At 45.4% G+C, this 18,401-nt stretch overlaps 1 protein-coding gene across 1 annotated transcript in view; it reads left to right on the forward strand.

The window, feature by feature from the left end:
• Positions 1 to 18,401, forward strand: part of RPH3AL (rabphilin 3A like (without C2 domains)) — a 96,734-nt gene that overhangs the window by 21,289 nt on the left and 57,044 nt on the right. The window contains exons 2-4 of the mRNA XM_067472014.1: positions 1,597 to 1,709; positions 9,909 to 10,052; positions 12,371 to 12,500. Coding sequence (XP_067328115.1) covers positions 1,633 to 1,709; positions 9,909 to 10,052; positions 12,371 to 12,500 — 351 coding nt within the window. The 5' untranslated portion in view covers positions 1,597 to 1,632. The remainder of the gene's footprint in view (positions 1 to 1,596; positions 1,710 to 9,908; positions 10,053 to 12,370; positions 12,501 to 18,401) is intronic.

Raw genomic sequence — 18,401 nt, forward strand, 5'->3', positions numbered from 1 at the left:
ATTTAATAGGGAAGACTACTGTGTTCTCAGCTGCATGGCCCACAAAGGTGCGAACAGAAGCTGTTGGCGCTGGAGGGGCGGATACAGTAGTAAATGGCTTCCAAAGTGACCCATTTAAGGTGGAATCAGGTGTTAAACAGGAATGTGTTATTGCCCCAACCTTATTTTCCATCTTCATTGCTATGATACCTTATCTTGTTGATGGGAAGCTTCCCACCAGAGTGGAAATCCTCTATCGGAAAGATGGCAAGCTATTTAATCTCAGACTGAAAGCCAAAACCAAGATCACAACAACATCTGTTATAGAACTCCAATATGCTGATGATAACGCATTCTCTGCACATTCATAAGAAGACCTATCAGCCACTCTAAACACCTTTGCAGTAGCACACAAGAAGCTCGGCCTCTTTGAGAAAACCAAAGTGCCTCGAAAACTCCTGCAAATCTCTTGGAAAGACAGGCGGACAAATGTCAGCGTGCTGGAAGAAGCAAGGACCACCAGCATTGAAGTGATGCTCCCACGCCATCAACTCCACGTTGTCAGAATGCCTGATCACTGTCTCTCAAAGCAGTTACTTTAGTCCTTGTAACATTACACTCACTTGTAAGTGGCAGATAACCATTTTTTTTAAATGACTTAGGTGTAATGAATGCCTGTCCTTTTGTTTTAGGTCCCTAAAAGATTTGTTGTAGGTTTTTTCGGGCTGTATGGCCATGGTCTAGAGGCATTCTCTCCTGACATTTCGCCTGCATCTATGGCAAGCATCCTCAGTGAGGTCTGTTGGAACTAAGAAAAAGGGTTTATATATCTGTGGACTGACTAGGGTGAGACAAAGGACTCTTGTCTGCTGGAACTAGATGTGAATGTTTTAACTGACCACCTTGATTAGCATACAATGGGCTGACTGTGCCTGGAGCAAACTTTTGTTGAAAGGTAATTAGATGTCCCTGCCTGCTTCTACTTTAAATCCCAGCAATTACAATTCCCATATGTCTATTTCCTCCAAACTCCATCTGTGTTCATATTTGGGCATAAGGAGTATTTGTGCCAAGTTTGATCCAGATCCATAATTGTTTGAGTCCACAGTGCTCTCTGGATGTAGGTGAACTACAACTCCCAAACTCAAGGTCAATGCCCACCAAACCCTTCTACTGTTTTCTATTGGTCTTGGAAGTCCTGGGTTTCAAGGTTGGTTCAATTCCATCGTTAGTGGAGTTTGGATGCTCTTTGATTGTAGGTGAACTATAAACCCCAGCAACCACAACTCCCAAATGATAAAATCAAATTTTTGAGTGATGATCACTCATTGGGTTGTTAGACGTATTCTGTTCAAATTTGGTGTCAATTTGTCCAATGGTTTTAGAGTTATGTTAATCCCACAAATGAACATTACATTTTTATTTATATAGATTTAGGGGAAAAGTTGGAGGAGGAGATTTGCGAAACCGGGTCTTTTTAAAAGCATCTGAAAAAGTGGGATGGCAGAGGATTAATGAGGATTAATTGGACTGTTCTGGTCAAATTGGAACCATCAGAGGTCATTCTGTGTGGACACATCAATAAGGTAATCAATATATATATATTTTCCTTTGCAGGTTTGAGGCCAACTACAGCCTGTGTGATCCATTGTCATGGCTGACACCATTTTTGGCAATGGGAACGACAAGTGGGTGTGTCCAAATGACAGGCAGCTAGCCCTTCGAGCAAAGTAGGTGTCCTTTTCTTTCGCTCTTTTTGTTTATTTTTATTTGGGTTATTTATTTTATTTGTCGTGTCAGAGCAACCAGTTAATTATATTACATTTCTAACAGAACAAAGCAAACAAACAGAAAAATACACAACTTGTGAGTTTGGTAGCTGGTTAAATGTCCTTTGACCAGTATCTGGCCACTTGGAGTGCTTCCGGTGTTGCTGCAAGAAGGTCCTCCATTGTGCATGTGGCAGGGCTCAGGTTGCATTGCAGCAGGTGGTCAGTGGTTTGCTCCTCTCCGCACTCGCATGTTGTGGATTCCACTTTGTAGCCCAATTTCTGAAGGTTGGCTGAAGGTTGGTTGCCCCATTTCTTAAGATTGGCTCTGCATCTCGTGGTGCCAGAGCGCAGTCTGTTCAGTGCCTTCCAGGTCGCCCAGTCCTCTGTGTGCCCAGGGGGGAATCCCTCATTGAGTATCAGCCATTGATTGAGGTTCAGGGTTTGAGCCTGACACTTTTGGACTCTCACTTGCTGAGGTGTTCCAGAGAGTGTCTCTGTAGATCTTAGAAAACTATGTCTGGATTTAAGTCATTGACGTGCTGGCTGATATCCAAACAGGGGATGAGCTGAAGATGTCTCTGCCTTGGGTCCTTTCACTATTGGCTGCTACTTCCCGGTGGATGTCAGGTGGTTAAGCAATGTAATTTCTCCAGTGGTGTAGGGCGCAGACACCCCGTGATAATGCAGCATGTCTCATTAAGAGCCACATCCACTGTTTTAGTGTGGTGAGATGTGTTCTACACTGGGCATGCGTACTCAGCAGCAGAGTAGCATAGCTCAAGGGCAGATGTCTTCACTGTATCTGGTTGTGATCCCCAGGTTGTGCCAGTCAGCTTTCGTATGATATTGTTTCTAGCACCCACTTTTTGCTTGATGTTCAGGCAGTGCTTCTTGTAGGTAAGAGCACGGTCCAGAGTGACTCCCAGGTATTTGGGTGCGCTGCAATGCTCCAGTGGGATTCCTTCCCAGGTAATCCTCAGAGCTCGGGATGCTTGTCTGTTTTTGAAATGAAAAGCACATGTCTGTGTTTTAGATGGATTAGGAATCACTTAGGATAGTGATTATTGTCTATTTGTGCACGTTTCTGTTTTAACTGTTGATACGGTCAATGGACTAATCAATAAACTTTGCTTGCATTGCCACGTTCAAGTTGAGGTTGAAGATGGTACAGTTTCAGTCCTTCCCCTAAAATAAATATCAGCCATCTGCCACTCGTAAACTCCTGTTTTCATTTGCGAGATAAAACAATATTAATTTGTCCTGCAGAGCAATAATAAAGAGGGAGATTATTAAAGAGGAAAGACTGAGCGGGAGAACAGGTGGGGAGCAATTGAACCTTGCAGAGTGTATCTCTGCAGCATAAATAAATGTTTGGCATGGAGCAAAACCCAGATTTCCTTTTTAACTCGAATCCAAGCTTTACAATACCGGAATGAGGGCAGAATAGTAATTTAGGATACATACAGATGTGTACCTAGGGCCCCCCCGGTAGTGCAGCGGGTTAAACCACTGAGCTTTTGAATGTCCTGACCGAAAATGCTGGTGGTTCTAATCTGGGGAGCAAGGTGAACTCCCGCTGGGAGAATTGAAGGGTATGCAGTTTCAGTCTGATATTTGGTGGGCACTTACGTGGGCCCCCTTGTGGCGCAGCGGGTTAAACTGCTGAGCTGCTGAACTTGCTGACCGAAAGGTTGATGGTTCAAATCTGTTCGATCTTCTTTAATTAAAATATGGAATAGATACAAAGAAAGTTTCTATAAGAAAACACCAGTATGGCTATCCCCACTTGAAGCTTCCCAATAAGCTTGGTAGATGCGGGGAATGCCGTGGTTGTAGCATACCTGGATTTCAGGAAGGCCTTCGACAAGGTCCCCCATGACCTTCTGGCAAGGAAACTAGTCCAATGTGGGCTAGGCAAAGCTACGGTGAGGTGGATCTGTAATTGGTTAAGTGGACGAACCCAGAGGGTGCTCACCAATGCTTCCTCTTAGAATCATAGAATCAAAGAGTTGGAAGAGACCTACATCATGGGCCATCCAGTCCAACCCCCTGCCAAGAAGCAGGAATATTGCATTCAAATCACCCCTGACAGATGGCCATCCAGCCTCTGCTTAAAAGCTTTCAAAGAAGGAGCCTCCACCACACTCCGGGGCAGAGAGTTCCACTGCTGAACGGCTCTCACAGTCAGGAAGTTCTTCCTAATGTTCAGATGGAATCTCCTCTCTTGTAGTTTGAAGCCATTCATCTTGGAAAGAAGTGACAAGTGGAGTGCCACAGGGTTTCGTCCTGGGCCCGGTCCTGTTCAACATCTTTATTAATGACTTAGATGAAGGGCTAGAAGGCAGGATCATCAAGTTTGCAGACGACACCAAATTAGGAGGGATAGCCAATACTCCAGAGGACAGGAGCAGGATTCAAAACTATCTTGACAGATTAGAGAGATGGTCCAAAACTAACAAAATGAAGTTCAACAGGGACAAATGCAAGACACTCCACTTTGGGAGGAAAAACGAAATGCAGATATAGAATGGGGGACAATGCCTGGCTCGAGAGCAGTACGTGTGAAAAAGGTCTTGGAGTCCTCGTGGACAACAAGTTAAACATGAGCCAACAATGTGATGTGGCGGCAAAAAAAGCCAATGGGATTTTGGCCTGCATCAATAGGAGCCTAGTGTCTAGATCTAAGGAAGTAATTCAACCCCTCTATTCTGCTTTGGTTAGACCACACCTGGAATATTATGTCCAATTCTGGGCACCACAATTCAAGAGAGATATTGACAAGGTGGAATGTGTCCAGAGGAGGGCGACTCAAATGATCAAGAGTCTGGAGAACAAGCCCTATGAGGAGCGGCTTAAGGAGCTGGGCGTGTTTAGCCTGAAGAAGAGACAGATGAGAAGAGATATGATAGCCATGTATAACTATGTGAAAGGAAGCCACAGGGAGGAGGAGGGAGAAAGCTTGTTTCTGCTTCCTTGGAAACTAGGACGTGGAACAATGGCTTCAAACTACAAGAAAGGAGATTCCATCTGAACATGAGGAAGAACTTCCAGACTGTGAGAGCCGTTCAGCAGTGGAACTCTCTGCCCCGGAGTGTGGTGGAGGCTCCTTCTTTGGAAGCTTTTAAGCAGAGGCTGGATGGCCATCTGTCAGGGGTGATTTGAATGCAATATTCCTGCTTCTTGGCAGGGGGTTGGACTGGATGACCCAGGAGGTCTCTTCCAACTCTTTGATTTTATGATTCTATGAAATAAATAAATAAATAAATATTGCAGGATTTTCCGGAGGCAGTGCTGATGGAATTGTTCCAGGAGTTGCATGTAACATCTATAGACAGTCCACATCTCGCAGGCGTATAGCAGGATTGGGAGGACAATAGCTTTATAAACAAGCACCTTGGTATTCCAGTCCTCAAATACTCTGTGCTTCATTCAGAAAAATGCTGCACTCGCAGAGCTCAGGTGGTTTTGTATTTCAGTGTCAATGTTGACTTTTGTGGAGAGGTGGCTGCCAAGGGAGCAGAAATGCACCATGAAGCTGTATTTCTGGCATTGGAGAGGGATTGGCTGGTGACTACTGGAAGAGCACTTTGGTTTTCTCAGTGTTCAATGACAGGCCGAGCTTCTCGTAGGCTTCTGCGAAAATATTTCGAGTGGCTTGTAGGTCTTCTTCTGAATGCGCATAGACAATGTTGTCATCAGCATACTGGAATTCTGTCAATGAGTTTCAAGATGAGTTTCAAGATGGCAATGGTTTTGTCAGTGATACTGATGCAGAGAATGACCAGGAGATCCTGTTCAAAGTGTAGTTTCCCATGAGAATGTCCCTGAGGGGATGATGGTGTGCTTTCTGAGTTGTTACCAGAGAGTTCCCATGACAGGGAACATGAAAAGAGCTCAACACCTGGCCCAGCTGCAGAAATTAATGAGCAAATAGATAATGAGCAAATAGATAGACGCGAGGAGATTAGTCAAAGCAGGAGAGCCGAACAGTGGCTTCGGCGGTCTGCCAGGCTCCGAGAGAAAAAGATAAGAAATTCTCCGTTAAAACGAAACCAATTTCGGAATGCTAGAGACTTAGCTAACAAGGAGATAAAAGTCCCAAATACAGGATATGTAGTCAGATGAAGCATCGTTTGGAATCAAGTCCTCGTTCTAGTTCATGGAAGTTTTGCTTGGGAAATTCATGTTTTTAGTGCCTTTGTTTCATGGTTTTGGTTCTTGGATTTCATGCTTCTATATTCATGCCTTGGGTTCATTTTTTGCATTATTTTGGGGAAGTTTGTAGGCTTGTAGGTCTTCTTCTGAATGCGCACAAACAACGTTGTCATCAGCATATTAGAGTTCTATAACAGATGTTGTTTTAACCTTGGTTTTGGCTTTCAGTCTGCTGAGGTTAAGTAGCTTGCTATCTATCCAATAGATGATTTCCACTCTGGTGGGACGCTTCCCATTAACAAGATAAAGTATCATAGTGATGAAGATGGAAAATAAGATTGGGGCAAAATAAGGAAGGTATGCATTGGCCTAGGAATTACGGTACTGGAAACTGGAGTCTAAATGAAAACATTTCTCGATAGCTTCGGGTTGCTGAAGGCTGCTGTCGTTTTCTCCCATGTTAGACATTTGGATATCTGATTTAGAAGCCGGAGATGAGATGCCATTGCCCACGCTTTCCGTAATTTATGGTTTCCTGGCTGGTATGTGCCCTTTTCTTGAAATGGAACTTGTCCCCTGTCTCTTGGTGTTTTATCATTTCCTTCCTGGAGGGGAATTAAATTCCCTAGGAAGACACAAGTCTGCCAGAGATGAGTGAAATATGGACATGACTCAACTGCTCCAGGTGTGTGCATAGCCGCGTGGCTTCTCTCTCATTTCTTTTCCTGGAACAATAGTTTAGAATTAAACATGGAATTGCTTAGATTCTTTTCCTAAACCTTTCTAGCCTGAGTAGCTTGTTCTGCCATATGAAATTAGCTTTTTATCAAATAAGTAGACTGGGAGAATATTGTACTCCACCCAGATGCACAGCTGATGCCTCTCAAAAGATGCCTCTTGGTCCGCAAACCATCCTGTACTCTTTGTTTGTTCCCATATCTTACTTACTTAATTAGCTGATCCCTAGTATAATGGCCTTCCGAGTATAGTGTCTTGACGGTGGATATGTAGGTGACTGTGGAGCCCTATTCCTGACCCACATGTTCTTCCATAGTGAGGGCATCAGTTTCCAGGTGGAAGGTGGTCCCGCTCAGAGTTGACTTGACTCGCCTCCTTCCTCTTGCTACATTCCACCCTTGTGCCTCTTCGTATTGCGCAGCATGGCTGGTCACAGCTGACCTCCATTTAGAGCACTCAAGGGCCAGAGCTTCCCGTTCTCGTTGTCTATGAATGTCCCAATCCTCAGTTGGGGACCCCTCCCTCCAGCACCAACTGCTGCTCTGGCCCAGAGTGAAGAGAGAGGGGGCCAGGGGACAGTTCCATCTTGTCTCCTGCATATGTCATCAGTTTGGGACCCTTCTCCCCACCACCAACTACCTCTCTGGCCCAGAGTGAAGAGAGAGGGGGCCAGGGGACAGTTCCATCTTGTCTCCTGTGCTATGCTAATAATATGATATAATATAATATAATATAATATAATATCATATCATATCATATAATACAATATAGTATATTGAGTGAAGAGAGGGGGGCAGGGAACAGTTCCATCTTGTCTCCTGCATATGTCATCAGTTGGGGACCCCTCTCCCCAGCACCAACTGCTGCTCTGGGCCAGAGTGAAGAGAGAGGGGGTCACGGGACAGCTCCATCTTGTCTCCTGTATCTATGCTAATAATATAATATGATATAATATAATATAATATAATATAATATAATATAATATAATATAATATATAATATAGTATATTGAGTGAAGAGAGGGGGGCAGGGAACAGTTCCATCTTGTCTCCTGCATATGTCATCGGTTGGGGACCCCTCCCCCCAGCACCAACTGCACTCTAGGTCAGAGTGAAGAGAGAGGGGGACAGGGGATAGTTCCATCTTGTCTCCTGCATATGTCATCAGTTGGGGATCCCTCTCCCCAGCACCAACTGCTGCTCTGGGCCAGAGTGAAGAGAGAGGGGGACAGGGGACAGCTCCATTTTGTCTCCTGTGCTGTTCGTATAGTATAGTATAGTATAGTATAGTATAGTATAGTATAGTAAATTGAATGAAGAGAGGGGGCCAGGGGACAGTTCCATCTTGTCTCCTGAATATGTCATCAGTTGGGGACCCCTCCCCCCAGCACCAACTGCCTCTCTGGGCCAGAGTGAAGAGAGAGGGGGACAGGGGACAGTTCCATCTTGTCTTCTGCATATGTCATCAGTTAAGGACCCCTCTCCCCAGCACCAACTATCTATCTGAGCCAGAGGAAAGAGAGAGGGGGCCAGGGGATAGTTCCATCTTGTCTCCTGCATATGTCATCATTTGGGGGGCCCTCCCCCCTCCATTGAGAAAACCAAAGTGTTCTTCCAGCAGTCACCAGGTGGCAGAGTATTCCAGAGTGATGGTGCCACTGCTGTAAAGGCTCTGCGTCTGGTTGCTGTTAGACGCAAGGTCTTGACACTGGGAATTTCCAATAGATCTTGGTCCTCAGAATGGAGGGATCTCTGGGGTTGGTAGGGGGTGAGGCGGTCCCTCAGGTACATCGGCCCCAGACCATGCAAGGCCTTAAAGAAGAGTACCATCACTTTGAAAGTGATCCGGTGCTCAATTGGTAACCAATGCAGCTGTAGTAAGGTTGGGGTTATGTGGCATCTCATCGGAATTCCCACAAGAAGCCGAGCAGCTGCATTTTGTACCAACTTGAGCTTCCGGATCATCGACAGAGGAAGGCCAATGTAGAGGCCATTACAGTAGTCCAGTCTTGAGATGACCATAGCGTGGATCACCATAGCTAGGTCATCCCTGGACAGGTAGGAGGCCAGCCGTCTAGCCTGCTGCAGATGAAAAAAGGCAGTTCTGCTAACGGTGGAGACCTGGGCCTCCATCGTCAGCAGAGGGTCCAAAAGGACTCCCAGACTCTTGACCAACGATGACGGGTGTAGTGCCTCGCCATCCAGGGTAGGCAGCTGGATGTCCCCACTGCCCGGTTGAACCAGCCATAGGATCTCCGTCTTTGCTGGATTCACCCTCAGCCTACTGGCACACAGCCATCCAGTAACGGCCTCGAGGCACTGATGGAAACAATCGGGTATAGAGTCCGGTCGGCCTTCCATCTTCAGCACCAGCTGAGTGTCATCAGCGTAGTGGTAACACTTCAGCCCAAGTTGAGCAAGTGGTCGCATATAGATGTTAAACAACAGAAGGAAGAGAATGGCCCCCTGAGGAACCCCACAAGATAGAGGGGACCTCTCAGAGACCAGGCCTCCCCTCTCCACTCGCTGTCCACGGTTGTGAAGAAAGGAGGACAGCCAATTTAAAGCTGTCCCCCTGACTCCAGCAACAGCAAAGCGGTGGGTCAAAAGATGGTGGTCGACTGTGTCAAATGCTGCTGTGAGATCCAGGAATTAGGACAATGCTGACCCGCCCAGTTGCTCTACTCCGAACTCAAAAATGGAAAAAGGAATGTTGGTGGGCAGGAAAAGAGATTGAAAAATGGGCTCAAAGCCAACCTTAAAAACTCTGGCATAGACACTGAGAACTGGGAAGCCCTGGCCCTTGAGCGCTCCAGCTGGAGGTCAGCTGTGACCAGCAGTGCTGTAGAATTTGAAGAGGTGCGAATGGAGGGCGAAAGAGTGAAACATGCCAAGAGGAAGGCGCGTCAAGCCAACCTGACTGGGACCGCCTTCCACCTGGGAACAGATGTCCTCACTACGGGAGAAGATGCAGGTCAAGAATAGGGCTCCACAGTCACCTACGGACCCACCGCCAGTACTCTGATCTTGGGAGACAATCCTACTTGGACAACGAGGGATCACCTAAGTAAGTAAGTAAGTGATTTGATGGGAAACCTTTGTGGGGAACCTTTGTGTGCCTCAGCCTTGTGGCAAACTTCCTCTAAACTAGGAGTGGGCAAAGTAGGGCTCACAACAATATCTTGGGGGAAAATGGAACGTTTCTAATAGCCTTATTTTCAAATCTGTTCTCTTTCTCTGTCTCTCTTCTTGGTTTTGCTTCCAGGCTTCAAACTGGCTGGTCGGTGCACACGTTCCAAACGGACCGACAGAGGAGGACGCAAGCGCTGAACTCAAAGGAAATGGAGATTATTTTGGAGGTCATCCATAGGGCTGAGAAACTGGACATTGTGGAGCAGCAAAGAATAGGGTACAGTTGCTTCCCTCTTTGTGTATGTGTGTATTTGCCTTCAAGTTGCTCGTTGTTGAAGGCAGAGGTAGCCCTAGGTACTTTTCAATGGTAAGCAAACAGTATTTTGGTGCCCCACTCCAACCAATCATTGATACATATTTTCTGTTCGTCATGGGAGTTCTGTGTGCCATATTTGGTTCAATTACATCATTGGTGGAGTTCAGAATGCTCTTTGATTTTAGGTGAACTATACATCCCAGTAACTACAACTCGCATATGTCAAGGTCTGTTTTCCCCCAAGAGCTTCTCAAGAGCGCCCCTGGCAAAATCAACTGTACTGCGAATACTTACTTTGCGTAATGGGTTGAGCCACCCCTGATTGAAGGGCAATCCCATAGATTTCAGGGGTTTTCGTCTGAAATATAGCCTATCCAACCTGGTAGATAAAGGTAAAGGTTGTCCCCTGACATGAAGTCCAGTCATGTCTGACTCTGGGGTGTGGTGCTCATCTCCATTTCTAAGCCAAAGAGCCGGCGTTGTCCATAGACACCTCCAAGGTCATGTGGCCGGCATGACTGCATGGAGCACCTGGTATACCTCTCAAAAAAGTTTTTTACCAATTTCCTCGCTATCCCCCTCTTGTGGACTGATGGATCCTAACAAGGGCTTTTCTGGATTCCCAGAGATGAGAAACATTACAGGTTTACCCTGGTTAACAAAGATCTGACTTGTTTAACGATTAACTAGGTACTTCTTACTGGGGCCCACTTCTTTGACCCTGTTTACTGGTGAAATCATGGCCTTTTGGTAGCAGGATGGGCGACCTGTATTCAGTTGGGGTAGAAGTGGTGAACTTCTCCCCATTCACTTTGATTTAAACCTCCTGTATGAGGGTTGAATGAAAAGTAATGCCTCCACCTTCATTACTTGGTTTGGATTTATTTTATTTATTTTTATTTCTCGTGTCAGGGCAGCCAGTCAATTATATTACATTTCTAACAGAACCAAGCAAACAAACAGACAAAATACAAAATATGTGAGTTTGGTAGTTGATTAAATGTCCTTTGACCAGTATCTGGCCACTTGGAGTGCCTCTGGTGTTGCTGCAAGAAGATCCTCCATTGTGCATGTGGCAGGGCTCAGGTTGCATTGCAGCAGGTGGTCAGTGGTTTGCTCTTCTCCACACTCGCATGTCGAGGATTCCACTTTGTAGCCCCATTTCTGAAGGTTGGCTCTGCATCTCGTGGTGCCAGAGCGCAGTCTGTTCAGCGCCTTCCAAGTCGCCCAGTCCTCTGTGTGCCCAGGGTGGAGTCTCTCATTTGGTATCAGCCATTGATTGAGGTTCTGGGTTTGAGCCTGCCATTTTTGGACTCTCGCTTGCTGAGGTGTTCCAGCGAGTGTCTCTGTAAATCTTAGAAAACTATGTCTGGATTTAAGTCGTTGACGTGCTGGCTGATACCCAAACAGGGGATGAGCTGGAGATGTCTCTGCCTTGGTCCTTTCACTATTGGCTGCCAGTTCCCAGCGGATGTCAGGTGGTGCAATACCGGCTAAGCAGTGTAATTTCTCCAGTGGTGTAGGGCGCAGACACCCCGTGATAATGCGGCATGTCTCATTAAGAGCCACATCCACTGTTTTAGTGTGGTGAGATGTGTTCCACACTGGGCATGCGTACTCAGCAGCAGAGTAGCATAGCACAAGGGCAGATGTCTTCACTGTGTCTGGTTGTGATCCCCAGGTTGTGCCAGTCAGCTTTCTTTTGATATTGTTTCTAGCGCCCACTTTTTGCTTGATGTTCAGGCAGTGCTTCTTGTAGGTAAGAGCACGGTCCAGAGTGACTCCCAGGTATGTGGGTGTGTTGCAATGCTCCAGTGGGATTCCTTCCCAGGTGATCTTCAGAGCTCGGGATGCTTGTCTGTTCTCAAGGTGAAAGTCACATGTCTGTGTTTTAGATGGATTAGGGATCAGTTGGTTTTCCCTGTAAATAGGCAGTGAGAGCACCTAGAGCTTCGGAAAGCTTCTGTTCAACCATCTCAAAGCTCCCTGCTTGAGTGGTAATGGCGCGATCATCAGCATAGATGAAGCTCTCTGTCCCTTCTGGCAGTGGCTGGTCATTTGTGTAGATGTTCAACATGGAAGGGCGGAATATAAATACACTAAATAATAAATAATTTTTAAAAAAGGAAATAGAGGCTCAGTATCTTGTCCTTTGAACCTGGCAGCGAAATGCTTTGAGGTCTCCATGAAGCTTAGTAATGGCATCAGAGCCACTCAACCTTGTGACCATAAGACACTGCTTTAGGCTCCTGGCTTTACGCACATGTTTTGACTTGCAGGCGCCTCGTGGAGCGGCTGGAGAACATGCAGAAGAATGTGATGGGCAACGGATTGTCCCAATGCTTGCTCTGCGGAGAGGCCCTGGGTCTGCTGGGAAGCACGGCAGTCTTTTGCCAAGACTGCAAAAAGGTGAGACCTTTTTGGACCAGGAGCATTGGTCCAAAGACAGATATATGCGCCCTAGAGCAAACTAAGTCTGATCTTAGTCACATCCCGTTTGGACTACTGCAATGCTCTCAACGTGGGGCTGCCTTTGAAGATTGTTCGGAAGTTTGTCTGTTGGAGGCAAGTGTGAATGTTGTCATTGACATTGTCTGTTAGAGGCAAGTGTGAATGTTGCCATTGGCCTCCTTGATTAGCATTGAATGGCCCTGCAGCTCCAAAGCCTGGCTGCAAGCAGACAAGAGTTCTTTCTCCCACCCTGGACATTATCCCAGAGAAATATAATCCCATTTTTTCCTACTTTCCAACAAACCTCACAACCTCTGAGGATGCCTGCCATAGATGTGGGTGAAACGTCAGGAAAGAATGCTTCTGGAACATGGATATGAAACAATCAGGGTCAGTTAACACCTCTGAACAAAGGATTCCCCCATGCAGCAATCAGCCAGTCTTTGAGGCTGCAAGGTCATTCAGTGGTAATTGAGGTAGCCATTGGCAACATTTACACTTTCCTCAAGCAGACAAAGAGTTCTTTCTCCTACCTGGACATCATTCCACAGATATATAAATCTCACTTGCCTACTTTCCAACAGACCTCCCAACCTCTGAGGATCTCTGCCATAGATGCGGGCGAAACGTCAGGAGAGAATGCTTCTGGAACATGGCCAGACAGCCGGGAAAACTCACAGCAACCCAGTGATTCCGGCCATGAAAGTCTTCGACAACAGATTGGGGGAAAAAACCTTGCTTTAAATATAATATAATATAATATAATATAATATAATATAATATAATATAATATAATATAATATAATATAATATATTTTAATATAATTTATTATAATAAAATAATATACTATATTATTTTAATATAATCATATTATTTTTATATATATATATAATAAATAATATACTATATTATTTTAATATAATCATATTATTTTAATATATATATATATATATATATATAATATAATATTATTTATTATATATGCTAATAATATAATATATTGTATATACATATTATATTGATAATATTATAATGTAATACAATATAATAATAGTAATGTGATATTATAATTATATATTTTATATTACATGTAATATTACTACTAATAATATTACAGTATAATGGTATAGTACAATATAGATATATATAATACTAATATTGCATTATGGTAATAATATTTGAGGGTTGAATGAAAAGTAATGCCTCCACCTTCTTTACTTGGGTTTGAATGGGAATATTTTAAGAAATCAAACACAGAAATAATCCTTAGAATGTGCTCTTTAACTAGTTGACACGGAAGAAGTCTCACAGTTAATTCATCCTGGGTACCCATCGTGAACAGATCTTCCGATAGCCAAGCAAAGCAATAACGTGACACACACGTTCTTGTGAAATGCCGATTATGCTTGAAATTTCTCTCTGAGTGATACGACGATCACTCTGAATCAATCTGTCAACCAGGTTGTTGTAGGTTTTTTCGGGCTATATGGCCATGCTCTAGAGGCATTCTCTCCTGACGTTTTGCCTGCATCTATGGCAAGCATCCTCAGAGGTTGTGAGGTCTGTTGGAACTAGGAAAATTGAGTTTATATATCTAAGGAATGACCAGGGTGGGACAAAGAACTCTTGTCTGTTGAAGTGAGATGTGAATGTTTCAACTGACCACCTTGATTAGCATTTGATGACCTGGCAATTTTTGGTGTGGCTTGTTAGTGCCTGGGGGAATCTTTTGTTGAGAGGTGATTAGATGTCCCTGATTGTTTTGCTGCTGTAATTTTAATACTGGTAGCCAGATTTTGTTCATTTTCATGGTTTCCTCCTTTCTGTTGAAATTGTCCACGTGCTTATGGATTTCAATGGCTTCTATGTGTATCCTGACATGGTTGTTCGAGTGGTCCAGCATTTCTGTGAGCCCTGGTGGCGCAGTGGGTTAAACCCCTGTGCCGGCAGGACTGAAGGCCAACAGGTCGCAGGTTCGAATCTGGGGAGAGGCGAATGAGCTCCCTCTATCAGCTCCAGCTCCTCATGCGGGGACATGAGAGAAGCCTCCCAAAAGGATGATAAAAACATTAAATCATCCAGGCGTCCCCTGGGCAACGACCTTGCAGATGACCAATTCTCTCACACCAGGAGCGACTTGCAGTCACTCCTGCCATGACAAAAAAAAAAAAGCATTTCTGTGTTCTCGAATGATATGCTGTGCCCAGGTTGGTTCATCAGGTGCTCTGCTATGGCTGACTTCTCTGGTTGAAGTAGTCTGCAGTGCCTTTCATGTTCCTTGTAAACCTTTTGCTTGTGAAACCCGGTGGTTGCTGTCACAGGACGTCCAACTCTTTGATTGTCATGCAAGTCAGATGTTCCCACTTCAACATCTTTAAACTTACCCGCCCAACAACGCATAGCACTCATATCAACGCAATGACCCTAAACAGCTTGCATTCTCTGATGAATCTCCTTTGGGGTGACACCTTCTGCTGTCAAGAATTCAATGACTGCACATTGCTTAAGTCGCATTGACCGACCTTCTGCACAGGGTTCCATACTTCACACTTGAACAACACAAACCTTCAATACTAAGGCTTCCTGCCAAAATGGAACTGTAGAGGAGAGTCTACTGAACAAGCCAGTACCTGCCGCATCCCAGTACTGCTATCTGTTGAGGAGTTACGAAGGTGGAGGCATTACTTTTCATTCAACCCTCGTCATATATTGTATTTACATATTACTTGTAAGCCACTGTTAGTCCCCTTCAAGTTGAGAAGGGTGGCAAATAAATGTTGTAAATAAATCTATATCTATCTATACATATAATAAAAGTCAAAGTTTGTATGCGGAAGACAAAAGTGTGGCGGGAGGAGTATATGCCAGCGTTTTGATTGGCTGCCGCTGTGGTGCTATTTGCATATGGTCTCTGATTGGCCAGCTTCAAGAGGAGCCCCTGGTGGAGAAGAGGGTTCATGACAGAAACGGGGACATGAGAAAAAAATTTGCATATGGTCTCTGATTGGCCAGCCTCAATTTCAAGATTCCGAGATGACAAAGAGAGGAAAGGAAAAGGCCAGAGGGGGCTAAGTCAGACAATTACCAATACAGACTACACTTGGCACACAGAGCCCCCATGACCCACTCGACATCCTACTGCAGTTTGGAGGAAGATGAACCATGGATGATGGGACTTGCAGTACCATCACTCACATTCTGAGACCGCTGTTAACCTCATCCAGACTGATCAGGACCAAACTTGGCGCATAGACCTCTCATGCCCCACTTTACGTCCTGATGTGGTTTGATCGGGGATGGACCATGGATTATGGGACTTGCAATACCTTTGCTCAATTCTTGAGACCACTGCAACCCTCATCCAATTACCGATAAAGACCAAACTTGGCACACTGAGTCTCCATGACGCCCTCTACATCCTGGTGCAGTTTGGGGGAGGATGCACCATGGATGATGGGACTTGCAATACCTGCACTCCCTTCCTAAGACCATTACAACTGCCAACAATGATGGATCAGGACCACAATTCACACAGAGAGCCCGCATGACCCACTCTACATCCTGGTGTGGTTTGGAAGAATTTGACAATGGATGATGGGACTTGCAGTCACTTCACTCACCTCCTGAGACCACTGAGACCCTCGCCAATGACTAATTAAGATCAAATTTGGCACACAGAGCCCCCATGACCCACTCTACATCCTGATGCTGTTTGGAGGAGGACGGACGATGGATGATGGGACTTCCAGTACCTTCACTCACTTCCTGAAACTCTACATCCTGGTGCACTTTCGAGGAGGACAGACCATGGATGATGATGGGACTTCAAGTACCTCCACTTCCTTCCCAACACAGCTGCAACCCTCATCTAATGTCCGATCAAGACTAAACTTGGCACACAGAGCCCCCATGACCCACTCTACATCCTGATGCTGTTTGGAGGAGGACGGACGATGGATGATGGGACTTCCAGTACCTTCACTCACTTCCTGAAACTCTACATCCTGGTGCACTTTCGAGGAGGACAGACCATGGATGATAATGGGACTTCCAGTACCTTCACTCACTTCCTGAAACCACAGCGACACTTATCCAAATACCAAGAAAGACCAAACTTGGCACAGAGAGCCCCCTTGGCCAACTCAACATTCTGGTGAGGTTTGGGGGAGAACAGACTATGGATGATGGGACTTGCAGTACCTAAACTCACTTTCTGAGACCACTGTGACCCTCATCCAATAATTGATCAAGAACAAAACTTGGCACACAGAGCCCCCACGACCCACTCTCCATTCTGGTGCAATTTGGAGGAGGATGGACCACAGATGATGGGACTCGCAGTACCTTCACTAACTTCCTGAGACCACTGCGAGCCATATAAATAACTGATAAAGACCACCCTTGATACACAATTCCTTTCTCAAATAACCCGGGCAGCGCCGGGTCCCCAAGCTAGTAAATAAATAGAATAGGGCCTGCAAGGTATAGATCCTCTCTTCCTCTCTTTCTCGCCAGCCTTTTCTCCACATCTTTTAAGACAACACGCTGCAAATGTAACAAATGGCAATGCTTATGTCAAAGCAGATGTGATTAATCAGGTTTTGGATAAATCTGTCAGTAGTAATTAGGGTGGCTCTTGTTTTGAAATTGAAAAATTAGCAGAGGACCTGAGGGGGATTTTCCCCCTTCCTCTCGTTGATTACCGCCATTTTCAGGCTGTGTTGTCCCTGCAAATGCTTTTTTCTTCTGCCCACTCAGTCAAAAGAAAATGTTGACTCTCTTCCGTGATATTGCTGTTTTCTGTACCTTCACCTTCTGAAAGGTACATGAATTGATTCAAAAGTGTCCACGAGGGGGCAGGAATGGACTTGGTTTGTATATCAGTCACCTGTGGATTTAAGGCAAGTCCATGAATCTCAGAGGGACTTTCTTAGACAATGAATACCCAGAAATGGCTTTGTCAGTCCCCGGGAACTGGGGGATATTGGAGTCCGAAATACAAGAACCAAAAGGGAGAAAGGCATGACTTAGAAATGCAGATGAGCACCACACCCCAGAGTCAGACACAACTGGACTTCATGTCAGAGGAAAACCTTTAACTAGGAAAATTGTGGAAGATCCAGGGTGGGAGAAAGAACTCTTGTCTGTCGGAGGTAGGTAGGAGGTAGGTAGTCTCACCTGACTGTGAGAGCCGTTCAGCAGTGGAACTCTCTGCCCCGGAGTGTGGTGGAGGCTCCTTCTTTGGAAGCTTTGAAACAGAGGCTGGATGGCCATCTGTCAGGGGTGGTTTGAATGCAATATTCTTGCTTCTTGGCAGGGGGTTGGACAGGATGGCCCATGAGGTCTCTTCCAACTCTTCAATTCTATGATTCTATGAAAAGGGAGAAAGGCCAGGGATGGGTTGACTGATTGGTTTGTGTTGATCATGAATGCATTCTCAACACAGAGAATAAGAGAGACTTATTTTGCATAGAATTATGGAAAATATAGACCCCTGTCTGATCCCATAGCAAGCTGGCTTCAGGAAAGGCAAAAGCTGCACATCGCAAGTGCTGAACCTGACTCAGCACATATCCGGGAGGGCCTTTGCGCAACTGAGATTTGTGCGCCAACTGCGACCATACCTCGTGAAGGCTGATCTGGCTGGGGTGGTCCACGCCTTGGTCACCTCTAGAATGGACTACTGCAATGCGCTCTACGTGGGGCTGCCCTTGAAGACGGCTCGGAAACTTCAATTGGTCCAGCGGGCAGCAGCCAGGATGCTAACTGGGGCTCATTATCAAGAGAGGTCTACCCCTCTGTTTAAGGAGCTCCACTGGCTGCCATTTATTTTCCAAGCCCAATTCAAGGTGCAGGTG

This window comes from Anolis sagrei, chromosome 11, assembly GCF_037176765.1.
Source record: "Anolis sagrei isolate rAnoSag1 chromosome 11, rAnoSag1.mat, whole genome shotgun sequence".
In the NCBI taxonomy this organism is placed as follows: Eukaryota; Metazoa; Chordata; class Lepidosauria; order Squamata; family Dactyloidae; genus Anolis; species Anolis sagrei.